This window comes from Dermatophagoides farinae, chromosome 1 (assembly GCF_024713945.1).
Source record: "Dermatophagoides farinae isolate YC_2012a chromosome 1, ASM2471394v1, whole genome shotgun sequence".
Taxonomy (NCBI): domain Eukaryota; kingdom Metazoa; phylum Arthropoda; class Arachnida; order Sarcoptiformes; family Pyroglyphidae; genus Dermatophagoides; species Dermatophagoides farinae.
Genome location: NC_134677.1, coordinates 4102212 through 4129905, shown reverse-complemented (window position 1 = coordinate 4129905; position 27694 = coordinate 4102212). Strand labels below are relative to the sequence as shown.

Sequence of the window (27694 nt, the reverse complement as noted above, 5' to 3'; positions counted from 1 at the left end):
TCCCAACAGTACCATTTGGCCATCAAACAAAATGATTTCGATTCAAGCATCTTTTCCTGGTTTTGAAACAAGACAAACAAAAATGGTATGAAGAAGTTCATATGTTTGGTACGCCTATTAGAGTAAGAAAAATTTACAATTCTATATTATATAGAATATAATTGATATACCTGAACAATGAAAAGTTTTTGATCAGATTGACGGAATTTCACGAAAAAAATTCTTTTTATTCAAATTCTTTTATAAAATTCGATTTACATAACAGAATTATTGTTGCCATCTTTATTCTGTTTGAAAAAAATTTAAATTTCAAACAATTCTCTATGTAAACTTGCTTCTAACAATCCTTTAATCCATTGATCCAACTCGATCCAGCTATTAAATACCAATGTTTGTCCAAAATTACGACGTTCATGACTTTGTCGGGATTTAATTCGATGTCGTTCGATGAATGTTAAGGCGGGTATACTATTAGTACTAGTTATTTGGCATTCAACTAATGTGGTTGGGACTGTTGGTATTTGATTACTGACACTAGCTACCGTCGATGAATGTGGTTGTTGATGACGGCGGATTGCCTTTGTAGATCCGGCAGATTTGGTAGATCCACTCATATTTGAATTTGAACCACTTGAAACTACCAATGCAGTCGCTTCATCCGGATCTGCTACAATTGTCTGGCATTTAATTGGTGTAGCATTCTGGAATACATTTCCAGATTCGATACCAACGTACCAATAGATTTCATCCAGTTCATATTGGCTTAATAAATGATGTGTTTCTTTACAATATAGAAACAATTGTGATGATGAAAATTCGGCCAATACATGTTTGACCGAACGTGTATCACTTTGTCCGCAATATCGTATCACTGACATTAACATGATTGGCGTTACATTCAATGATTCATTTTCAAATTGAATGACTTTTAAATTTGGTAACTTGTTCATTTTATGGTCCGGCTGACCCCTCAGCAATCGTTCCGTTGGCTTTATTTCAATACAAGCATCCATAGACCAATGTGATGGCCAATTTGACCAGCAAAGTATTAAAGGCAAAATCTTTTCTTTACCCATTATGATGCGTTCAAGACGACGATTGCAAATTACTTCAAACACTGAATAGCTATTCAGAATTTCTTCATTATCATCAAGTTTTACCTTAATATCATATGATATAAATTATATAGATTGTTATATTGATCAATTTCACATGAGGTGTAACTCTTGCTTTATAAATGAAGCTTACTTTTTCCAGAATCATCTCAAATATTTCATTCGCTGTAGTGCTACGATTTATATGCACATTTACATTAATTTGCTTATTATCCGGCCATGCTGTCACTTTAATGCCGATGATCAATGAATTCACTCTTGTCCTATCATCACCATGATAGCCTTTATTAGCAATTGCTATCATATGTTCGCCACCAATAAAATTATTCATTCGATTTATTTTCATTTTCTGCCCAGATTGTTTTTTCGCACTTTGTTTACGATTCTGGCTAATGATTAGATTGACCACACGTTTGATATGCAATTCTTTTTCCAATTCCTCCTTGGTCACATCGAATAACCATACATGATTCTGAATCAATGCCATCATTATTGATCGTGCAACCGACACCGAGATGGGTGTCTTATTCGGTTTAGAAAAAAATAGTGTTTTGCATAATGAAGTCGACAGAGAATATTCTTCATTATTGTGTATTGCGCTATAGTAAATTATTTGAAATAGAAAGAAAATAAATGATTCTTGAAAATCAAATTGATCGATTACTTACTTGGCGAGATAAATGATGAAACGTCTGAGTAGAGCATAGTTAACCGGTGGCATAAATTTCAACAGACGTTTTATTTGTTCATTTTTAGAGTCAATTGAATCCGAATCGGAATTATCGGATTCGTCTATTTTGTTTATTGTTTTCCACAATTTTATCCAATATGGCAGCAATGCTTCAGTGAATAGACATTCGTTCATAGATCGTAGATAAAGCAACATTAGTTGGCTTATCTGACAAGCATTATATTTTTGTGGTAACAAATGTATATTCCATGAGTCGAATCGAAGTTGAGTAAGAATATTCTGTTGTGTCCATAAGTCCATATCGGCCAGCATTGGGGTTGTAGCTAAATAACCTGGCAGGCGATTCCGTGAAATTGGCTCATTTGGCTTTTCATTAGGCGATGAATTCTGAATCGTGATTGCTGTATGTTCATGTATGGAATCCTGCATGGGACCAAAAAGATTTAGGCCAGTTTGGTTAAATGTGTCGAGAAACTTTAGGCACTTGTCGATTGCTATCGGCACGTCATCTTTTGTTAGATATTGTTCTTCTAGAATTAATTTCTCTGGTGGCTGTCGAGGAACTAACCAAAATCTCCATATGGATCGATACCTATTAATTCAAGAGAGAAAATTTCTATCAAATGTCAAAGACATGAGAATATTTATCATCATATTACCAGAGATTAATATGAGATTCGAATGAGCTTACGAGATATACGACGTGACCTCCGTTTTGTGTTAGACTGAATCCATATTTACAATCAATAGCACAACATTCTCTAGACGAATCACTATTTTTACGATTAATTTGACTGCCAATTTCATCGTTCATCGAACTTTTCTCATCCATTCTGCTAAGCCGAACCGTTTTTCTCAGATTAAATATATGATATCGTTCACATTCTAATGTCGGTATTGTTGAACTATTCTGTCCCAATTCGAATACGTAGAAAAATCTATCGGTTGTAAGTAGTGCAAAACAAATTTGCCATTCAGCTGTTATGGTGAATTTTGCTTTTACAAATCCACAATGATAAATTTCTACGAAATGTGTTGATTTTATTATGAAAAACTCATTTCAAACAATATAATAAATATATATAAATATAAATAAATAAATATATTAATGTACCTTTATTTTTGAATGCATGTAAAGTCGTTGCCTGAACGAATGCATGTATCCATTGTTGACGATCAGTATCGGATCGTGCAGCAAATAAATAGATTCGACCTTGTCTGGTTTTGACACCGATTTCAAAGAAACATAACGAATGATTTCCACCATTTCCCAGATCATTGTTATCAGCAATATTATTATTGTGGTTATTACTATTCATATATTCAATTAATGATTTTGATGAACGAAGATTACTTGCTGGCTTTTCAATTTTTGGCAAACGCGTTTTTACCGGAATTGTTTCTGTTATTGAAATGAATTCAATTTCGGCTAATAAAATTTTACCACTCAACGAAGCCGACATTGATGATCGATTAAAATAATATGATAAATTGGCATCAAAATAATTCTGGCTATGACGGTAAAGTACACACCATCTGTTTTTGAAACTTTTATAATTTGGTCCAGTTTTCCATAGGTATCCACTACGTTGTAATGATAATGTATCATTATGTAAATGTTCAATCTCTAATCGCTCATTATTTGTTTCAACTCTATCCATTCCGGTAGGAATTACATCTTGATGTGAAATTTTAATTTAAATTTTCAAATAAACAAAACATAAAAAATTCCTACCTGATCTAGATGGTTTACGTGGTGGTAATTTTGGCGGCTCATCATTGGCTATTTGTTTGGTGTTGACAATCGTTTTATTATCAGATTTAATTGCTTCTTTACTTGTAGTTGGAATTTCATCAATTTCTGATTTATTCTTCATGCTTAAATCGGAATTTTCTCGATTACCATCCCCATCATTATCAAAAACAGATTTTTGTGATGCCATTAGAAAAACACCAGAATCCCCACTGCTTGTTATTGGTTTATCTTTCTTTGAATTCAACACATCATTAGTTGATGTGGACGTTGATGGGAGGTGATTCGTTTCAGTATTGTCATCTAAACTATTAACATTATCATCATTATTGAATGATATGTTGAATAAATCACTTCGGACGGGAATCTTTTTCCGTTTAATTATTGTACGTCTTTGTACTTCATCATGTGTTGTTGCTGTTGTTGTTGCCGCTTTTGTTTTTTCATTTGATTTATGATTATTATTATTATTATTGATATCAACATTTTCAGGTAATGAAGAAAAATTCTTCTGCAATGAATCGGTTAGTGAATTGATTTCATCAAGCAATTGTGTCATACGAATATCGCTTAAACATAATGATGATGAACGATGTTGATTATCATGTGATGATTGTTGTTGTTGTTGTTGTTGTTGTTGTTGCTTTTGTAAAGGTGAAGAATTATTATCATTAAAACATTCATGATTATCATTACCATCAGAATTTTGTTGTTTTTTTACTTGATTAGATTTCTTTTTACTTAATCTCGGTTTCGGTATTGGACGATAACTTATTTCACCATAAATTGGATTACTGAATGCCAAATGATTCTGCTGATCCATCTTATTTTGATCATAATATCTTATGAATAACAATTAACCAAAAGATTCATTATTAACGTTTAATGTTAATAAATAAATTAATGCTTAGAAAACAATGATTATAATTAAATGAATGATGATGATCATGCGACAATTGGATTTCCCTGATAGTTGCCATTAGCCAAATCAAATGTCGTCAATAGAGTGCCACTACTAAAAAAAATTTCAATGGAAAATTATTAATGTCAAATATGAACAAAACATTTTTATCGAAGCGGAAGTATGGCATGATTGTATGTGTTTGTTATGTATGAAAAGTGAAATTTATTTTTGTTCATGATAATACATGATTTCCGCTGTATGCTTTGAATCAATTCGTCACCACTACCACTCATGATCATCATCATGATCCACCGTCATAGTTATTATCATTTGATGACTAAACTTTTGTCTATTATCATGATCCATCAGGATCAATGAAACAAACAAACAAACAAACAAAATTACGTCATATATAAAAGAATTGAATTATCTTTATTTTCATTTATTACTATAAATTGAAAAAAAATTGATAGGCACTTAAAAACAACAAAAGCAAACGAAACAAAATCGAAAATAATTACATTTTTTCAAAAAAAAATCAAACAGTAGATTCAAGTAGAATGAGAAAAAAAACCTAAATGAAAAAAAGTGCAATTTAGAATACGTTTGTGTTAATGATGATTCATTCACAATTATTAGAATCCTTATCTTTGGGATACAGAAAAAAAATTTCAAAATCATACACAATAATAATTATAAATGAAAAAATTACCACCCTTTACATCTAACAATCTAAAGTGAATAATAAACACACATGTCTATGATTATAAATTTAACCATGAAACTTATTTTTTATCAATTAAAATTCAAAAGTGAATATTAAAAAACCTAATTAAAAAAAAAAAATTAAAGACAAGCTATTGAATTTTCTATCGATTTGAAATTGAATGTATTGAAAATTATAGTAAAATATCACTATTCCAATGTTCGATGGCCTAGAAAAGAAAGATAAAAATTATATAACAACTTTATTGAATACCTAATAATAATAATAATAAGTTTGATGTTGGTCACACTTTTATGATCCACAAATACATTACATTACATGTATACATTAAATCTTGGATGTTACTTTATTGAATAGTCTTTTTTGATTTCAAGATGATGGTATAATTTTATGCTTGATTTGAATATTAGAATCATGAATACTATAGCTATATCTTAATATCGCCCTTTTTTTCCTCTTTTTCGCATTTTCATATTCATCATTATCGTGTTCACCGCTGTTATTATCTTCATCAACATTATTATTATTATTATATTGATCTAGATTATGGGGATTATTTTTGAAAGATTGAATCGAATCATTATTATAATGGTAATAATCCTTTTCATTGTGATTTTGATCGACAAAATCTTGTTGTTTGTATTGTTTTTTCTTTTTGTTTTTGTTTTCATTGTTAATACTTGAGGCTTCATCGGTATTGAATCGAATTCTCGATAGTTTCGATATTTTTCGAGGTATTCTATTGGTTTTAGATAAAAAATTCAATGCTAATGGAATTGAATGATCATATAGTTTTGTTGGCTTGTTTTTTATCAAATCAGCAGCTTTCATTGTACTCATCATGCGTGTTGGCTGATGTTCAGTAACTTTATCCGGATCAACGATAATGGCCCGTGCATTTGTTTCCTGTGGTTGTATTATTGATGCTAAATGTTGAATTTGTTTAAGTTGATCCATCGATATCATTGTTGATGGTGATTGTTTTGATAATGACTTTGCCATAACATTATTCAAATTATCTTGACTGCTGCCACTGGTGGTTGAAATGAATCCCGATTGATTTGGACCAGAGGATGAAAAATTAATTAATGGATCAATGATTTTGCGAGATAATTCTCCAATTAGAGAGCTAACTAACATTGACATTTGAAAACGAAGAATTCGTGGTGCAATATAGGCAAGCATCAAACGTCGAAATGGAAGCATTAAAAATCTTCGTTGAGGTTTCCTAATTCGTTGAAATGATGGTTTGATAATTGAAATCGATTGTTTTCTACCAATCGCTGTTGATAATTCTGATTTCCCTAAAGGAAGTAATAGATTTGCATCGATTGGTAATGAGATGTACTCATTATTTTTCAACAAGCTATCCGATGATGATAATGGCCAACTTTGATTTTCACCACCATTATTTTCATTATTTGAATCAACCATATTATTGGAATCAATTTTAAGTAAATAATTTGAAAATAATGATTCAAATGTATTGCCATCATCATTATTGCCACCAGCATCATGATCAAAATTTTCATTTTTTTCCATTATTTTCGAATACTGGTTCCAGCAACAAAATGAATTTGATGACTGATGGAATACTGGTGAATTTGTTGCAGATAATACATCAATAAAATCTTCGACATCATGTTTTGATGATGAAACTGTTAATTGTACAATCATGTTGCTCATCAATATAGTAATGATTACAGACAATGATGATAATGATGTGCATTTGATTTTTATGATGGAAAAAATTTTGCCAACAAATCGGTACATGACTTGAAATTATTATTATGATGATGATTGGCGGTGTTCTCAGTTTCTTTAGATATTTTTTCTTTATTCTACTTTAATTCTGTAGGGATGATTGAAATCGAATCATGGAAAACTAAACACATATCGAAACGTACATTGATGATCCGTGATCATAATTTACATCATAACGATGAAAAAACAGCACAAAATACACACACAGACACACACACTTAATCACTGTCAATAAGAATAAATGAAGATCAATGAATCAACGGCATTTATTCCCTTTCTTTTCAATACTTTGGTACAGAACGTTCGACAAACGAACTAATAAAAATAAATGTAAGATCAAAAATTAAGATCAAGGTTCTGAATTGACAAGAAAGAAAAGAAAAAAAAACGAAATTTATGTTACAATAAAGAGAACGATAGAGATAAAAAAAAAATGAAGGAAAACACTTTTTTATTTTAAATAGAACACACAAAACTAAACAGAACCCGAATAAGAACAGCCTATTTATTTATTCATTGGTTAATTAAGTTAATTACAACTCTCGATAATGAAGATGGCTATGATAATAGTGTGGTGATCGTTTTTCATTCATTTTTTTCTTCTCTTCTTCGTTTGTATTTGAAGCCCGAATTCATTTTGGACAAATCAAATAAGAATGTCATTTTTTTATTCGTTCCTTATTTCATGTGTTCTAAATTATATTTAGTTATTTCACAAAAATGAAGGTAAAATTTTCAAACCTAAAAAGTGTAAATTTTTCATTCAAAAATGAACTTCATTAGCATCAACAAAAAAAAATTATAAACAAAATATCCCAGGGAATTGACCTTCAATCGTGTATATTTGTGTATGTTTGCAACGATGTTATGATAATTGCCTATCATTCGATATCAAACAGTGATTGTACCATTTTTGCAATACTGGTAACGATAACTTATGGCATATGTTTATTTGTTCTGATTTTACCACTTTCATCGATGATAATAACATCATGGCCAATCAAATTTCCATTTTTTTGGTTTATATCAACTTGGTTCGTTGAATTGCATCCATCATCATTCTATTCAATTATGGAGGCTAATTGTGGGTGTAAACAATAATAACAACAATAACAACAACAACAACACTCAATCTAATAGATACGGAAATATGATGATGATGAAAGGATGCACACACACACACACACACACACAAAAAGTTAAAATAAACAATATTACAGAAAAAAAAGAAAAAATAAAATCTCATGATATGATAAATAATGCTGCCTTTGTTAAAGAATCGAATATGTTAACAAAAAAATCATTAATATCCAAAATGGTCGCATGTTGTTTACTGTAATACAATTCTATCAAATCCAATCGTCAATCGATACATGTCGCAAACCATCAAGCTATTTATTTATTAAAATATTGATATAAATCAATCAATCGAGCTTTTGCTTTTGTGGTCATTTTCTTTCATCATCATCATATATGATTGAAGAAAAAAGTTATCGTCATTATAATCATGATTTTAATACGAAAGTTATTTGTTCTGTCATTATTATTGACCATTTTGGTTATTAGTTATAGAAATGAATATCACAATGATGACACATCGCCAAGATTGTTCAATTCGATTATGACCGTCGAAGCATATCGAGTTAAATCAACTACAGATCCAAGTTTTGAATGTTCAGGATGTGCCCGAACAAGATTGATTGGATGTTTTCATGGACAATGTAGTTATCGTTGTTACCGCAGCTGTACGAATGGTACAAATGTGGTCATTGGTAAGATCTTTTTCCATTGTTGTTTGAATTGATTCGACCATTTAAAGTATAAAAAATAACTGAACCGACAATCAATGCCTAAATGTTTTTATTTCATTTCATTTGAAAACGTGACAAAATTAATTCGGGAAAATTCGACCTAATTATAGTATATTTTTCTAGCTTCTAAATGAAAAAATCAATTACACTTTTTCTCATTGAAAGCAAAAAAACGAAATGTTTTTCATTGAACAATTTCTTTTTTCTTTTATAGAGGCACATCGATTTGTATTGGAAGGTCAACGTCGTCGACGGAAACGTTATGTCGATTAGTTGATAGAATTCACTAATCATCATCATCATCAACATCAACATCTTATCGAAACATATGAAAAATAATGAGCACAATGCCAATCATCGTTTCATTTCATCATTCATCTTTGATCCAGTAATAATGGCTTGGCATCTTATTCATAGAAAACTTTATCACACATCACGATGGATAACATAATTCGTAATTCAAAGGCACGTGCCTTTCTATCTAATTTATATTCGATTTTGAATCGATGTATGGAATGAATGCATTTTATTGTAGAGTATTATTGATCAAGAATCATGTCATTTTATTTTGTGTAGTATTTCGATACAATTTTTATATATAAATAAATGAATAAAATATAATTCATTGGATGAAAAAGAACAAAGAATTGATGAAATATGTAATGAAATAATTGGAAAAAAGTGAATAATTGAAGAAAATTCATTGCAGATTATACCAGCGTTCATTTTTGGTGAAAAAATCGATCTGACTTAGTGGTATTTCCACCTGGCCCAAACGTTTATTACCAGTCATATCAGATTCCCAAATTGAAACCTAAGTATAGGAAAAAAAATCAAAATCTTTATTTTTTAAATTAAATAAAATCTTACCTCAAGTGTTTTTGAAATTATAAAATCCAATCGATATTTATATTCAAATGGTTCCATGAATGTTGGATGTGCATTCTTGTACATTGTTTTGGATTTTCTTTTTGTCATTTTATTCGGATCTGGTCGTAGATATAGTTTTACATAGGAATCGGGCGGTGTTAAACGATCATTATCCAGATTTCTCACATGAATAACCACTACATGTAGTGCATCATCACGATAGCTAAGATCAAGTTTGATTTTTGGTTGCCGTCTCAATGTGATCTGAGATTGATAATCGGAAATAGTAAGGGCTGTTGAAAGATTATCGGCAAAATTCAAACTTTCAAGATCGAAAAATTGTTGATCACGTAGAATAGGATGAAAGAATGTATATACCATATCTGAATGGGAAATTTCCGAAGCCATGCTCATGAGATCTTTAAGGAATAATTTCAATTCACGTGTCCGAAGTGATGCGATTTGCTGGCGACTTGCACGATTCATCATTGGTGATCGCTTCAATGTATGAAATTTAGCCAATGGAAATGTTCGCGATAACTTTTCATATAATTCAAAAAATTCTTTAAAATTTCGGTAAACAAAATTTTCTGGATAATTAAGTCGATCAACTTTGATCTTATAAAAATATATTTTATCACTTTTTTCTGGTGTGAAAGACTTGAAATTTACAATCTCCAATTGTGTTATATGGCCATCAAGTGCTTCGGTAAAACGACATTTTGTGAATGAAAACTGACATGAATCCGAAATATTGTCTTCCATATTTGACATTTCATCTGATTCGGATATTTTGACAAAATTGTTTGTCGAGTCGTTCATTAATGATTCGGATGATAATGGACCAAGATAAGATGATTTTCGATCATCTAATGAACCAGTACTACCACTATTATTCCCACTACTTGAAATCGATTGAGCAATACTATGAAGAAAAAAGTTCAATTGTGTGGAAAATGATCCAAGTGCTTTTTCTATTAATTTGTTAAATTCCACTTTTGCTTGTGATTCAATTAGATTGGGCATCAATGCTTTATGAAAATATTGAATAGCATCGGGAGTCACGTAATCAATACCGGAACGAATCATCATCGCCATTAGGGAAAGTAGAAAATCTCCATTTTGTCTGACCAGAATAAAACAACGACAACAAAGATCGACAAAGAATTGATAATTCTTAGATGGCCGTCCACCTTCATTGATGACGAATGCCATATCGGCGGTGAATACAAACGGGACCCGATCCCGTTTAATACCGGCCATCATTTGAGCATCCCCAAAAAATTTACCAAAATCAATATGGAAAAGATTCCCTGATGTTGTGACCATAATATTATCATTGTGTCGATCACAAATGCCGAGAAGATATGTGATGACCACATAACCGGCACAGGAATGGATAAAATTTTCGATAGCAACTTTATAATGAAACTCATTTGTATTATAACGTTTTAACCAGGTGGCGATGGTGTGATGTTTGAAATTTCCGGTCAATCCATGTTCTTGTTGAATTTCTCGAAGAGTAGATGCATGAGTGACCATTTCAATCATACCAGTGCAATGAGAAGAATTCAAGACGCTAAAAATTATTAATCGAAGATTCAATCCAGAACGAAGCCAAACACGATTTATGATTGAAATGATTTGCATAACCAGCATATCTTTTCGAAGATCATCACCACATTTGAAAATGATTTTATGCCACCAATGTTTACTTTTGTAAATGTCAGTCAATTTTGATTGCGTTGATGATTCGGCTAACGTTGTGATTGTATGGACGGGATAATCGTCAAAACTAGACTTGATACGATAAGGCGGTGCCCCATCAAACACTAATTTAAGTGGTAAAGAATTGGAGTTGAAGTATGAACATCGATCTATGGAAAGTCCATTGACAAATAATGATGGCGACAATGGAAGAGAAGTTGGATTTGATTTAAGATCTTCATTGATTTTTTCCAAACGTTGACGTAGGATATTAGTTCGCGATTCTTTAGATGCTTGTTTTATTTCAGCTGAAATGGTTGAAAATTCCTCACAAATTTTATCTTGTCCAAGGAATTGATCACGAGTTCGTTCACCACATAGAGTGAGTAAAGCATTCAGATAGATTTGACAACGAATGCCGAAAGTATTATCATTCAGGCATGATTTTAGTTGCCAATAAAAATAATGACAGAATCGTGCTGACATCAGAGAAAATTCTAATAAAGACCAAATAAGATGACAATCGATCGATGTTTCGAATCGTAAAGATTGTACCAGTTGTGGAAGATAATCACAAAGTTCATCCACTGAAATAGAATTGAGCCATTTTACCACTGTACGCCGAACAAATTTATCCGGATAATCCATACTGAGCAATTGAAGGACTTCTATTTTCGTTCGAAATACATTTCCATAATGCCCTTGATCAAATCCTTTAAGCAATTCATAGATAGCGGGCAAATCATGACATGACCAACTGGGAGGTGATTTCATCAGTTTCAATATTAATCCAGGAAATTCTCTCAAAGTTTTCCTTTGTTTCCATATAATATCACGTTCATTACTTGTAATTTGTTCAATTGGATTTTTTTGTAATATCTTAACCACATTACTTGTGAGTCGATTTGTATTGCATCCATGAAAACCATATAACGAATCTCCTGAATATGAATTTTCTATCTTCGGTATTACAGAATTCATAGAAATGGACAATTCTTTCGTCTTAATTTCCGGAAAATAATAATCACTATTTGTGGTTAATGTTGGTGATACACGTATGACAATCATCATGGTATCCGGATCAAGATTATAAGAGGCAAGATAATTATTTTCTAAAAATTCACGTAATGTAGCCGATTTATCAGGTAAATCAAATTCCATTGAAATTGGAGGAAAGGTAAAAGGAGATTTCAGTTCCGTCCATGGCAAAAGATGAAATCCATTTTGAAATATTTCATCAATATCGTAAAGATATAAAAATGTTGTTGCCAAAGCATCGACTACAAATTACAAAATATAAGAAATCTTTCATTAAATCACATTCAATTTTCAAACCTTCAGATTTGGCTCTAAATCCAATCAAAATTAATTCAACTCTAGATTCACGGGGCAACATTGAGATTGGTATGCCAAAATCAATGCATTGATTGAACGTCAATCGTTTGTATCGAGATTTCGCATGTTGAATTTTAGTTCGGTCAGTGATCATCGATTTAATCAGGTTGTATCCATGAAAAATATTAACCATTATAGCATAATTATGATACATTGCCGACCATTTATCTGGGACTTGTGTACAAATGTCTAAATGTATGGTTAATAAATCCATTAATTGAGAGATTTCTATTCGTCGTCTTCTTTTTAAGGTTACAAATTTTTTCTCATTCTGATCATCATCAAAACTCATCGCTTTTTGTACTTTATTGGGAATTTTAAGCAGCCGAAAATTTACCGGAAAAGTATTTGAATACATTCGTATGTATTTTACGAATATTTGTACAATATTGAGATATTCATCTTCAAATTTCTTCCGAATCTTATCAGTATCGATATTATTATCGACACTGCCACCACGGCAATATGTTACAATTTCACGAATATTAGATTCTAATTTTTCGATAGCCAAGATTAAATCACTCGTTTCCATGTTTGATAAAAATCGTTGTAAAGTGGAAATTTTCTCCAGAATTTCATGGAATAGTTTTTCATTCTCAACTAAAAAAGTTTCAAAAATTAGTGATTATCAAAGATTTAGATTGAAACATGGTTGAAGCTTACATGATTCCATAATAGCCGAGAGAAAAGTCGTATATGAATAATTAAGATCATCAATTAATATATTGAGCTGTTCATGGCTGAAACCTTGAAAATTATTCACGAATTGTTTCGGTATAATTTGTTGATAATTCAAATTATTCATAAGATTTTTTGTATCTGATTCACAACGCAAAAATGGACGCCAAAAATCGGCTGCCGTTTGATCCACCAATTCCAATACGACGTCTTTGTTGTTTATTTTACAATTTTGAACATGAACATATGATGATAAGGAGGAATCAGATTGAAGAAATTCATTAACACCGTTCAATTTGAGCAAAAAATCATCAATGTTGTCCTATAGAGTGAAAATTTAGCTAAAAACAACAAACATCGAGATTATAAGTACCTTTTCTTTTTCTGCAACGTTATGAACAACATGAGAAATGATCACATCAACAGTTTTATTATAATCGGCAGGAAATTTCATCGAAAACCAAAGATAATTTGAATCTATCATTTTTACACTAGAAACAACATTCGATTTGTTCGGTATTTTGTTGGTAATTTTAAAATAAACCAATGAACTAAAACGAACATCAATGATAATCAAATTCTCATCATTATCGTTTTCAACAGAAATTTGACTTAAATCTATACCAGCCAATGAATCATTTGGATTAGAAATTCCATAGAAATATAATTTATCAGATTGACTACTGGATTGTCGTTGGAAATTGTCGACCATAATTTGTGGCGAAAAAACTAGACCAGAATTTACATCACAAGAGCTTGTAGTTTTGTTAGTAAAACAGGTCATATAAAGAGATTTTAAATGTTCACAGAATTCAGTCATTTCTTTGTTAAATAAAGTTTTACGTGGTTCAACTATGAAGGATTCGAAAATAGACTGTGTTTTGCTTTCACAGAAACTGTTTTGATCAGGCTTGCTTTTATATTTATTGATGGGTAACGTATTTTCTTTACTATTATTGTTATTGATAATATCTTCTTTTAAAGCAGCCGAATCTCTCAAATCCCCTCTAACATTATTTAAATGTTCTGGTGATGAATGGACTTGAGGTTCATTTGGAACTAATGGAATTCTTTCAGCTAATGGATCAAATAAATCAATAATTTGCTTAGGATCTTCTGGCGTAATAGGATAGACTGAGGTTGGTGTCAATACATCGGGAACAAGAATTTTATTCTCGAATGATGATGATTTGTTTATTTTTTCATCTGTTTCTGTTTGAATTTTTGTCGAATTGATTTTATCAATTAATTGAAGATTCATAACTTGTTCGGGAGGGAAAAGATGTAGATTTTGATTCGATGATGACATCGTTGAATGACACTGATGAGGAGTAAGCCGTTTGAAAATAAATCATAAGAAAAAAGCATATTTTATTTCAAAAATCCAAACCTGAGAATGAGAAGGTATGTTCATGTAAAATGGATTAGCCATTGGTGATAGTGGTGAAACACCAGGCAGACTAGATGAAAATGTTGCAGGATATGTGACAGTTCTTGACAATGGCCAATAAAGTTTGGCATATTCATTTTTGTCGTGATCGTTGCTGTTGTTTTTATTATTGTTAAAGCATCTAACATTACTATTATAATATAAGGGATTTAGATGAAAATTAAAATCATTAGGATTCGGCAATGTATTAGTAATCTATATAGAATAATAAATTATTAGTAAATTGCAACATGGTCAACCATTTTTGTCTATAATAATACACACCAAAGAATTACTTCGTTCATTATGATTAGGTGAAACTTTAAAAAGTTCCATTATTTTTTCCTTGTAACTTTTAGAATTTTGATCATTGTCATTATCATCGTTTCGATTTCCATTCTGATCGATCGATGAATGCCAATCTATAAAATGTCTTGTCCGGTTCGAGGAGCTAGGTGAAAGCTGGTCACTTGAAGCGGATATTTTTTTACTTTTAAACAAATGATTTGGCCTTTGTAATATAGGTTGATTATTTACAGATAGTTGAGATGATTTCCCAAAATCATATAAAATATTATTCCTATGATTATCATCAAATTGATCATCTGAGGATGAATGTTGTTGATGGATGTCAAATCGACCGTTATCTTTAGGAACGGGAGGAACATAATCCCAAAGTTCAGCATCGAAACTAGTTAAGCGGCCCCATGTCATGAAGGCATTTTTTGAATCTTGTATCGATGAATCGGTTGGACGGGGTGGTAATTGTGGTTCTAAAATAAATAATATAATAATATCATTATTGATAGAATTATCATAAAAAAATACATACCTTTATCCATAATTTTTCACATCAAGAATTTATCACAGATAATTTTCAATTGATTTTGTTGAATAGATTGTAAAAATATATAGACACTTTTAAATTCAGTTTGACTTTGAAATCAAACAAAAGTCTATCTGAAATTATATGACAAACAGTTGATATATAGATATATCTATTATAATGATGATATTAAATTAATGTATGTCTTAGAATAAAAAAAAGGCAAAACGAAATAGGATAAAATTGTAAACAAACCAATAGAGTACACTTGTTGAATGTAAAAACTAAACCGGCAAATGGTGAGGAGGACGGCTACAAGTTCAGATGAAAATTCACTCGAACATTATAATTTGTTGATGATATAGATTGAATCAATAATGATAAATCAACGCATTTGACGACAATTGTTTCCTGCTTTTAATATTTTCTTTGTTTCATTCAACGTTTAACAAATGACATTGAGAATGCAAAATAATCGTTTTGGTAAAGCTTAGAGGGGAGTTCAAAATAAATTACTTTTTTTGTTGCTTGCCAGTTTATGATTTGGGTTGATATAATCACAATTAGAATTAGAATAATTAATTAATCTAGTTTGTCTGTAGTCGAGAGGTTATTATTATTATTATGTCCATTTAATGTTCGGTCGCTGACTTTATTTTGAAAAAAACTTGTTGCAAAAATTATCGACCATCATTATTGACATGACGACAATGACTCATTGAATTTAGGTTATATGCAACGTGGTTGTGGTGGTAGTGGTGGCGACTTTGACGATTCAATGAATTGGAGCATATAAAATTTGCAAGTTGAATTGAAAAAAAACAATGACGACGACAACTGGTATGAAGATTTTCAATGAATTAGAAAAATTGGAAATTTTCGCGTTTTATGATGAACGATGACATATGGTCGATTCGGGACAATTCCAATAACATGTGATAAATCGTCGATTATAAAATAGATTTGCAAACAAAATGAAAAAAAATGACGTCGATTGGCCAATTATTTTTTTTCCGTCGTAGTTTTTTCTTGTTTTATTAGTACAATAATAATAATTATTATTATTATTTTGTAGTTGTTGACTACAAATTGCTGTCTTTCGTGGTGAAATTTATTTCATTTTTTTACACGATTGGAGAGAAAAATGCTATTTTTCATATTATATCACCTTTATCATTATGACAACAACTGTGATACAAACATGTAAAAGAAGAAAATATCGATATCACTGATACCAATAATCATGGTTACCAATCAGTGGATTTTATTTTAACAGTATGGTCGTTGAATCGAAACGATGATGATTCCTGATAATAGAAAAATATAAAAAGTGAGAAAAAGATTTAACAAAAAAATGAATTTGTATTAAAACGGTTGCAAATTTCAATGTGTGATTGTTTGGAACAGGTTTTTCAGAATGTTAAATTAGCATGAATTATAAAACCGAGAACTATTAGTTTTTTGCATTTGCAATAGCTTCATTTCATTATTATTTTGTCAACTATAGTTAACTCATTAACTCTGAATGGATTTTATGCATGTCAAGTCCGGTTTCAACATTAGATAAAATGAACTCTATTTTAGCAATAAATTTTTTTTTCACACCACGGTTTTGCTTGTTGCCACACAACGGCAATAGTCCGTTACAATGCAAACGAGAGAATCGATTTGAAATTCAGTATCAATAATAGTTTATAATAGCCACCTTCAAGGTCTAATAGGTGTGAATCTTTTTTGAAAGATACTCATTGAATGAAACAATGAAATAGTGATTCCATTCATAAAAAAAATAATGTTTACCACGTAAAGATCATTCAATTTTTAAACTTACAAGATTCGATTTATGGATAGTTTAACATAGGTGATTTTTTTGAAAATTTAGATAGGTTATTCATACGAAGGATGAGTCAACAACCAGTATTGAAGAATCTAGGTGAGTGGGTTGAATGTGGTTATTAAACCATCGATTATCGATTGATCATGATTTGAGAAACAAAAAAATTTTCGAAATTACAAGCAATATAACCATGTTTGAATATATGTTTGCAATAGAGAGTGGAAACTTTTTTACGACGTTAAATCATTTCGATTGATGATGCAATATTCTGTCGTCGATTAAAACATACGATGCTGGGGAAAAATATTGCATCTTTTCCACCCATTAATTGGTTTGTTGTTATCATAAAAAATTGAATTCATTCTTGATTACCAAATAAAACATTGTGTGTTATGACGCATCGACAATTGATACTCAATCAAGTAATAACATTCTTGGAGCATAGATGGCAGTTCCGCGTTGAAATTTGATTCGAAATTTTTTTTTTCATAAACTATCTTCATATAAATTCTTTCAAATTTTCAGTTTTAAACATTAAAATCATTCTGTTTAATATTATTATTATTTGTATAATGATACATAAGGATAAAAATGGGCGTTTTCATATCTGTTATTGTGAATATGAATAAAGTTAACATTTTTATATTGATATATGATGCATATTAGATCTGACATAAATTATATCATATCATTTAAACCAAATACAAATAATCGCAATAAACTATACGGATAAGTGATTAAAAAGAAAATAATCATAAGGAAAAAAAATTCATCCAGTCATTGTTTTCAAGTAGTCGATTTGAATCCAGATACATAGCCAGTATTGGGAGTTATGTCTACACGACCAGCTTTTCCACGTCCTTTGCCCGATTCATCAAATCGTTGTTTATGTGAACCAGTATATTTGGTATGATCAGTTAGTCGACCGATTGCACCACTAGTTACAGCGGTCTACATTTGTTATTATTATTATTGATAAATGGAATTAAAAATTGGCATTCTAATAACAAAAAAGAAAATGCAAAAAAAAAAACCTTACAGTTGTTTTATTTGTAGCTGGTGGTCCACTTTGTTGAAGTTTGTTCTTTAATTCTGCTAAATCAATTTTTTTGACGGTAGCCAATTTTTCCAAAAATAAATTATATTCTTTGAAATTCAATGTCTTCTTGGTTCTATTTTCATATAATTAATCATAGTAATTTTAATCAATAAAAAAAAATTCACAAACTTACTTGGAAACCTGTTTGAAATAGATTCCAGTATCGGTGGTCGTAATTGTTCGATTTGATGGATCAATAATTTTGGCCTGTTTAAACCATTTATCACTGTTGGATAATGTAATCGTTTCGCCAGTTGATTTACAATCACCAAATTTGGCAAACATTTTGAACAATTGGACAAATGATTCATTAGATGATGATTCCGTCGGAGTTTTATTTGAATTTTCAACATTATCATCATTATGATCATTTAGATTTTGTTTTTCCATACGATCGGTAATAGTTTGAATTTCTTTTTGGGATTTTTCATCTTTATTACTCAGATCCAATATGGCTTCAACCGAACCGTTTTGCTGTTTGATTTGGGCATCAATCTGTGCCATCTGTAAATATGTTTCAATTAGACACATTTTATTATTATTATTATTATTGTTATCGTTATTATTATGATTAATAATGCAATAAAACGATCGATTTATGATGAATGCAATGATGGCGATGATAAAATTCACAATATAATTAATAAGATTCAATATTATATGAGAAATGAATGATCGATGATAATATTCGACAATCAAACATGATAATGATGATGGTGCTAACGATTGTCTTAGGTAATATGAGATTGTTGTCGCCATTCTTGTTTGTCGTTGTCGTACCTCCTTTACAGTCATTTTTTTTCTTCTCTCCATTGAAATGAACAGGAGAAAAAAAAATTCATTTACAATATACAAGCTATCTTTGATTACTATGCTATGTGTTGAAAAAAAATATTCGTTCATTCATTAAACACAAAAAAGAGACCAATGAAAATACAAATATTTATTCATCTAAAAAAAGTGAACTCTATCATGTTGTTGATTGGTTGATTAATTGGTTAGATAATATTTGGATGGGTAGTACGTAGTCGGTTGAAAGAATCATCCAAATGAAGACGTAAGACAAAAGAAAAAAAAAACAGTTATGAACACCAGTAATTTAAGAAGTATTTTTCTTTTTATTTATCAACCAAATTTATTTCTAATAATAACGATGAGATTATTATTGTCGTAAAAAGTGTTGGAAATTTGAACAATAGTCACACACAATAATAGGAAAAAAAGGGGCAATGAAATTCGAATCGGTTCGTTTGGCTACATTTATTTTTTTTTTTTTTTTTGAAATGCTATTAATAGTTGAACAACAAGTCCAATTGATAAATATGATAGTTATGCAAATTATGATGATGATGATGATGACATACATAATTCATATAAACACACATTTTGGTTGATTCATCATCATTTATAAAGAAATAATTTTTTTTTTAGTTTTTATTATTAAAGAAAACTCATAAAGTTGACGTATCATAAATATCTTTGGGCTCCAAATGATGATGATGAATTTGAAAATTTACCTTTTTCATACATCACATTCAGAAATCGAGTATAAAAAGGAAAAAAAATTAAGTAATTATTTTTTTTTATTCAGGCCTAAAGCCTAGAGCCTACATTCAATCAGTCAAAAAAAAAAAAAAAATATTCATCCAAAATGATTTAGAATACATTCATTCATTGTAACACACAAGAGAGAATATAAAAATAATGTATTAATGAAAAAACAATTTTATCTAAATAGACATTTCTCTATTGAAAACTTTTCTTAGAATTTTCACTATGAAAAAAATAAATAAAACTTACATTTGGATTCGAAAGAATAAATTTCAATTTGTCGCACTATAATCACGTGAAATAAATTTTATAAATGATGAAAATTCCCGGCACATAATAACTTCAATATAAACAATTAATCATTCGGATATTCATGAAAAAATTCGTGATTATTGTTGTTGTTTTGTTTTTTTTTCTGATTGTCAAATCTATGAATTTTGATCGAGCCAAATGGACATTGTCCATTGTTGATCAGAACAACAGGTGTTGTTCAACATGACATACACAACAACAACAACAAAAAAAATTCAATTATTCGAACGAAAACCGTATCGCTGACGAATGGCTATATTTGATGGATTCAAATAACAATTATTTGTCTTATTTGGACATCCTAATTAATTGTTCTATGTTTTTTTTGACGAATATTAAATTGTGTCCAATTGACAGTCATGCGTGCATGAATCATTCAATAAACAATCAAACAGAAAATGTTAATGAAAATGAATAATTTCATTCTTTCTTTTCTTCATTCAGCAATTGTAATATTGAAGATAAAATCTTCAAAATGACCAAGTTTATCGAGTGTTTGAATATGTTCATTCGTTCATTCATTCATTCATTAGCGACATTTTTTTGGTTTGTAATTAATTTAATTGGTTATATCAAATGAAACTGAAACATAACTGTATCTTGCAATAAACAAGTGAAATTTTCACTGGATAAAATAATAATAATAATAATAACATTTATCCAGCATGGTGGAATACAACATGTCGTGAACAAGAATTTAACTCATAGATCACAACAATGACATTGTCCGAACTTTTGTAGAATAATTTAGGTTAATTATTTTCAGTTGATAATAAATGACCATATTGCTATTATGAAATGATGATGAATAGATTGAATTGACCATTTTCATTCGAAAATCATAATGTTAATGGTCATTAGCCTAGTTGCATTTAATATGCAGTTAAATTGTTTCAACAGACGAAAAAAAAAATAATACAAAAGTAAATGAAATAGAATAATTTGATGATACACGTCATTTCGAAAAAAATTTTAAGGAAAAAAGTCACAAAATACATTTGAATACATTTAACTTACATTTGCAAAAAATATTTTTTTCTCAGTCACAGGAAGAAATTCAAAAAAAAAATCAATGAATATTTAATGTAAATCGAATAAGATTCAAAAAAAATCCAAGTTTTATAGCTTGATGTACAAAAAAAAAAACACACACAAACACACAAAATTAGTGAGATGTAAAATAGAATATAACTAACAATAATAGTCGTTATTATGATTTGATGAAAATCACGGATTATCAATCAAGTGGATTTATCGTCTTTTTTAAAAACTTTGTTTTTAGATTATGATGATATCTCAAATGTGGAGATAATGAAAAAAAAATCATGATTCATTACAGATCAAATTTTTATGCATATAAAGAAAAAAAAAGTTTTAGTCGAAAAAATCTGTTTTATTATGTGGCTTATGGATTTTTCGCCTACATTTTACAGATGTACATTTGCAAATTTACACACGGATTATAAGTTCTCACAAATTTTTAATAACTGAAACAAATAACTCATTTCTCACCTACAGAAAACAGTTTTTTTTGCTTCCTGTCAAATGTGTTGATTATTGTTGATATGATTATTTACCTTTTTATGGCAATGTATTATGATAACAAAAAAGTCACTGACAATGGAAATTGATGCTTATTAGTTTTTCACATACTAGTATGAATTTATGACGATGAATTGGTCAAAAAAAAGATTGGTTGAAATTTTGCTATGACTTAAGGTAAGTTTGTGCGTGAGCGTGTGCGTATGAGTGATATAATTCTGAAATTTAGGTTCAATGGATGTTTATTCTTGGGGAATTCCCAGATAATGTCCCAGTTCAAGTTAGGATAAACATTTTTTTAGAAGGAATAACAACAACAATGACGTCGTGGTGATCGTTACAGCGTCGCCGTCAATTATATGGAATTTCGGTTTGTTATATATCCATAGATATATTAGATGTTTCAGGGCTCTAGGTCAACATGAATTTTTTTCACATCTACTCTCTCACTAGAATTTATTTGTGAACGATGACGTAAAAATTGCGCCAAATTCAATGATGAGTTAATAAGTTATAAATAAAAATACTATAAAAGAAACTGATCTATAGAATACTTTGGACTAGTTTTGAATCACACCAATTTCCTCCATCTATGATTAAATTTTTTTTTCATTCTGTCTTATCTAAGATATCACTGTTTGATTTGACTAAACAATCATAAAAATAGCCATTATGTATGTAAAAAACAAAGGCTTTTATATCTGTTACCACAGTGATTGGTGATCATTTTTAACAAAACATACATTGATAAATATTGTCATTTCCAAAATCAATGCCAAACATCTACATTTATCAATTGTTACTAATAAATTATCAATGACAATGAGAATTTTTTTTGTTTATTAACATTCAATCAATCGATAAAAATCAATTTTACATTTATCAATCAGTTATCAGATTAATTTATATAATAATTTTTTCACGTTTGCTTAAATTCAATGAATGAAATTCGAATCATATAGCTTAAGAATGTAAAAAATTTTTTTTTAAATTCAGAATGTTTTAAAAGATTTCATCGTCTACTGAATACGATATATTTCTACATCAATCAAATACAAACTTTTCAAACAATTCAATGTTTATAATAAATTGTCTAAAAACTTTGCTATAACAAGAGAATGATTTAAAATAAATGATACGTAAGTTTTACATCTGGATTCTTGATTTTATATATCTAAGATGAATATATAAATTTCATTGTGGTTATGATTTATGAATCTAATGTTTTGTGCTTTACGATTATGTTCATGATTGTTTGCCATTGCATAATGTTTATTTGGCGCGCGTTTAAATAAGCTTACATTATTTCTCATATATAGCACCTTTTAATTTGATCAAAAAGCAGAAGCATCTGTGCAATCAAGAATAATGGGTGAATAGGATTTTTTCAATGGTTCGATTTCGCTATGTTCTAGCATCTAACGTCTTGGCACATTTTTTCGGAATACATATACTATTGAATTGTTAGTTGTAGCAGTAGTAAATGGTTCCAAGAGCAATCTAGTCAACTAAAATAACCGAATAATAACAGGACGAAGGATGAGCTCAAATGAAACACACACACACACACATATATATACTTATATAATATTCATTGTAAACAGAATTCATGCTCATTCGCTTTAACATTGATTGAATCATATATTTGACTCATAGAATTTCAATAAATTATGAAAATAATTTAAACTATTAATCGATTAATTAATTAATTAAAAACTCAATCGTTTAATTTTCAAATTTGGGCTTTCGACTGTTGCCTTATCGATCACGATCGCTATTGATCGAATTTGTGGAGATGATTTGTTGAAATGTCCTGATAATAATCAATGACTTCATCAATTTTTTGATGATGATGATCATCGTATACATGATTGTTGTTCAGAATATTTTTTTTAATCACTTTTCATTAGAAAAAAACAAAAATCCAATAATTAGTTCAAAATGATTATAAAATTTTTTAAAATTTGCCTTACATCAAATTTCTTCCAACAATTATCATCATCTTTATGTTTGGTCATCTATTTATTATTTTTGAATCTGGATCAACGAAAATCGTCGACAGTTGTTGATGCACAGCGACAATATCATATTGGAGCCGTACTCAGTTCTGCTGAGCAAGTTGTTCAATTTCAAAAGGTAAAACAGTTTCAAATGTTTTAACGATTGTTTAATCCGATCTTCATAGATCATCGAGGATATAAATTATGAAGGTGATATTTTACCGTATGGCGTATCGCTCCATGGCCACAGTATACTTAAACAAACAAATCCAATTGATGATACCAGAAATTTATGCCATAATCTGATGCCTTTCGAGATTTATGCCATAATCATTGATGATACGGTTCCATCGAATGCCATTACATTCACATCATCATTACATAATATTCCGACTATTGGCCTAGCCAATCGAGAATGTCTATTCTCAGATAAAAGTCTTTATGGATCGTATATGCGAACCACACCAACTTATTCGAATCAGGCCGACGTTTGGGTACGAATTCCAATTGTTATTCGATAATTTTGATATAACTTGATATTAATTTTTTAGATGCGATTGCTCACTCATCTTGATTTTGAATGTGCTCATTTCATCGTATCGGATTCGATCAATGGTCGCGATATAAAAACACAGTTTATTACATTAGCCGATATCAACAATCTTGAAATAGAATCGATTATTGAATATGATTTTTCCAGGCCAATTCTTCGACCCGATTTGGAAGCGATCAAAGAACGGAATTCATCATGTCGAATAAATGTTCTCTACGTTGATGACTACAATGCTGAAAAAGTGTTTTCAGAAATAATAGGGTTAAACATTACAGGAGCTGACAACATATGGATAGTTTCCGAACAAGCATTGTATGCGCCAAATCTACCCATTGGCTTCTTGGGAATTCGATACAAAGATCAAAGTAATATCCAATCGCATATAATTGATAGCGTTTATGTGATATCAAATGCAATAAAAGAAATGCGCAGTAAAATCAATGCTAATCTCACAATGCCACCTGGTGATTGTCGTAATATTGGACGCTCCCGATGGACAGATGGGGATTTATTCTATGATTTCTTACGCGGTCAAACAATCATTTTTGGAAAGACTGGCAAAATAAGCTTCGATGAACATGGTGATCGTTTGAATGGTCATTATGAGATTTGGAATCAACAACCAAATACCAACCCGAATAGAACTTCAAACAATCGATTGGTCAATGTCGGACAATATTATTATAATCAAAGTGCTATGAAAATGACCATAGATATTGATGAAAAGAAAATCGTTTGGCCAGGTAATAAGACTGAAAAACCAATCAGCTATTCGACGCCCGCACATTTGCGTATTGCTACATTGGCAGAGATTCCTTTTGTATGGGTATTGCCCGTGAATGAGCACAAAGGTTGCAGTGCTGGACAAGTTCCATGTCCTATTCGTAAGAAAAATGGAAAAACTGGTCTATATTATCAGGAAACCTTTTGTTGTGAAGGTTATTGCATTGATTTATTGATACAATTGGCTGCACAATTAAATTTTACTTACACATTGCATCAAGTAGAAGATGGCTTTTATGGATCGTATAGATTCAATGATAAAACTGGTCACCATGAATGGACCGGTTTATTGGGCGAACTTTATTATGATCGGGCAGATATGGTGGTTGCTGCATTAACAATCACACCGGAACGTTCATTAGCCATCGATTTCACAAAGCCATTTAAATATCAAGGCATAACCATCCTACAAAAACAACAAGCCATTCATCGTCTTGGTCATCCATTAACGTCTTTTTTGCAGCCATTTCAGAACAGCCTATGGGTTTCCGTTTTTGTTGCCGTTCATGTGGTTGCATTAGCACTTTACCTTTTAGATCGATTCAGTCCATTCGGACGTTATAAATTGCCTAATTGTGAAACAATCACAGAGGAAGATGCTCTCAATCTATCAAGTGCTATTTGGTTTGCATGGGGTGTACTATTCAATTCAGGAATCGGCGAAGGAACGCCACGAAGTTTTAGTGGACGTGTCCTTGGCATGGTTTGGGCTGGCTTTGCCATGATAATTGTCGCATCATACACTGCTAACCTAGCTGCCTTTCTTGTGTTGGATCGACCCCAAACAGCATTGAGCGGCATCAATGATCCAAGACTTCGAACACCTCCTGATGGTTTCAATTATTCAACAGTTCGCAATAGTGCTATCGATAATTATTTTAAACGTCAAGTAGAACTAAAATTAATGCATCAAAGAATGTCTGAAATATTTTTCAATAATGTTGAGGATGCGATCGCCGCTGTCAAATCTGGTTAGTAAACTGTTTCTAAAAAGTTGTCATTTTTTATAAATTTCAATTTTATCTGTAGGTACATTAAGTGCATTTATTTGGGATAGCGCTCGTCTTGAATATGAAGCTGCCAATGATTGTGAGTTGATCATTTCTGGTGAACATTTCGGTCGATCTGGTTATGCTATTGGTCTTCCAAAAGGTAGAGTTCTTTTCGAGTTCATCTAATTGGTTTATGATTTTTTAACTTTGCAAACCTCATCAGATAAAATCTATTGGAAAGATAAGGTATCTCTAGCTTTGTTGGGCATGCACGAAAGTGGTTTCATGGAAGATTTGGATCAAAAATGGATCCTATTGAATGAACAAGTCTGTTCCATCAGAACAGAGCATTTTCCTCCCACTTTAGGCCTTAAAAACATGGCTGGGGTGTTCATACTGGTCGCCACGGGTATACTTGGAGGTGTTGGTTTGATTATGTTTGAAATTTTTTACAAACAACATCAAACTCGTAAACAGAAGCGAATGGAATTGGCTCGTAATGCATTAGATCGATGGAAAGAAATGGTTCAGGTATTTTTTTTATCATTCCATTCCGATAATTCAGATATATTCTTTTTCTTATTATATTAAGAAACGTAAATTACGAAAAGAGTCACTGAGAATGGCTGCCCAACAACGATATCGTGACCAGCAAGTATTACATCGACGTCGACAACAACTAAGACATAGTTCGAAAAGTTTAAGCGATGAACGATTTTCAACTTCATCCTCTATCGAAATAACGGATCCACATGGACATCAGCATTATCTGCAGCAACAACAGCAATCACAACAATCGGAAAGATGCAATAATCTTTATAATGATAAACATTCGGATTCTCGTCATGGAGAATTCAGTCGACCTTCAAAGCCCACCTATTTGGAATTGAAACACATAAATACTTCTATTCTACCATCATCGGTAGCAGCTCAACAAGCTCATCCACCGCCAACATTGACAACAAGCCGACGAATGTTCGAACAGGAACAACATCCTGTTGCAAGTGCTCGTATATATACGAAACCAAAACTTCGCCGTGAATTTTCTATAGCATATGAAACTAGTGATAATACTGGAAGTGCTGGCGAAGATCCTAATTTTTCACAACGCACATCATCATTGTCGTCGGCACGAACCACCGAAAAGTATGGTTCGAATTTTGTAAATATAATCTAATATAATATAATTAAATTTGTTTGCAAACAACAACAAAGAAAAAATTGTAATTTTATTTCTGCTCTTCTTTTATTTTTGGTTTTTATTCCAAACAATTGTAAATATAATTGCTTAATTTGACTAATTGTGTTCAATACAATACAACAATAAACGACTAAAACTATTTCATTAATTCCGA

The 27694-nt window shown here is 30.6% G+C and overlaps 5 protein-coding genes across 6 annotated transcripts; 2 read left to right on the top strand and 3 right to left on the bottom strand.

Annotated features, from left to right (window-relative positions):
• Positions 1–211: 211 nt before the first annotated feature.
• LOC124492121 (uncharacterized) lies at positions 212–4506 on the bottom strand. Of its 2 annotated transcripts, XM_075734939.1 has the most exons (7): positions 4256–4492; positions 3542–4202; positions 2921–3484; positions 2466–2829; positions 1784–2398; positions 1249–1714; positions 212–1160 (listed from the first exon to the last, which is right to left on the bottom strand). In XM_075734939.1, the coding sequence occupies exons 1-7, from the start codon at positions 4256–4258 to the stop codon at positions 303–305; spliced, it is 3531 nt and encodes a 1176-aa protein (XP_075591054.1). In that variant the 5' UTR covers positions 4259–4492; the 3' UTR covers positions 212–302. The 2 variants fall into 2 exon arrangements, with proteins under 2 accessions (XP_075591054.1, XP_046910879.2); XM_047054923.2 differs by having other exon boundaries at positions 3542–4506.
• Positions 4507–8133: 3627 nt separating this feature from the next.
• Positions 8134–9409, top strand: LOC124492146 (uncharacterized). The gene is made up of 2 exons (XM_047054953.2): positions 8134–8726; positions 8980–9409. Exons 1-2 carry the CDS (start codon positions 8462–8464, stop codon positions 9036–9038), a joined length of 324 nt encoding a protein of 107 aa, XP_046910909.1. The 5' UTR covers positions 8134–8461; the 3' UTR covers positions 9039–9409.
• Positions 9308–17913, bottom strand: Pi3K68D (phosphatidylinositol-4-phosphate 3-kinase catalytic subunit Pi3K68D). Its single transcript, XM_047054909.2, has 10 exons — positions 17502–17913; positions 15926–16977; positions 15677–15842; positions 15130–15617; positions 14806–15060; positions 13789–14736; positions 13401–13737; positions 12678–13337; positions 9636–12622; positions 9308–9579 (listed from the first exon to the last, which is right to left on the bottom strand). The coding sequence occupies exons 3-10, from the start codon at positions 15684–15686 to the stop codon at positions 9466–9468; spliced, it is 5799 nt and encodes a 1932-aa protein (XP_046910865.1). The 5' UTR covers positions 15687–15842; positions 15926–16977; positions 17502–17913; the 3' UTR covers positions 9308–9465.
• A 119-nt stretch (positions 17914–18032) lies between these two features.
• Positions 18033–22532, bottom strand: ringer (tubulin polymerization-promoting protein ringmaker). The gene is made up of 4 exons (XM_047054949.2): positions 21487–22532; positions 18740–19110; positions 18547–18679; positions 18033–18458 (listed from the first exon to the last, which is right to left on the bottom strand). Exons 2-4 carry the CDS (start codon positions 19108–19110, stop codon positions 18294–18296), a joined length of 669 nt encoding a protein of 222 aa, XP_046910905.2. The 5' UTR covers positions 21487–22532; the 3' UTR covers positions 18033–18293.
• Positions 22533–23626: 1094 nt separating this feature from the next.
• On the top strand, positions 23627–27686 carry LOC124492122 (glutamate [NMDA] receptor subunit 1). The gene is made up of 6 exons (XM_047054925.2): positions 23627–24147; positions 24197–24505; positions 24563–26318; positions 26377–26499; positions 26563–26870; positions 26932–27686. Exons 1-6 carry the CDS (start codon positions 23953–23955, stop codon positions 27514–27516), a joined length of 3276 nt encoding a protein of 1091 aa, XP_046910881.2. The 5' UTR covers positions 23627–23952; the 3' UTR covers positions 27517–27686.
• Positions 27687–27694: the final 8 nt, after the last annotated feature.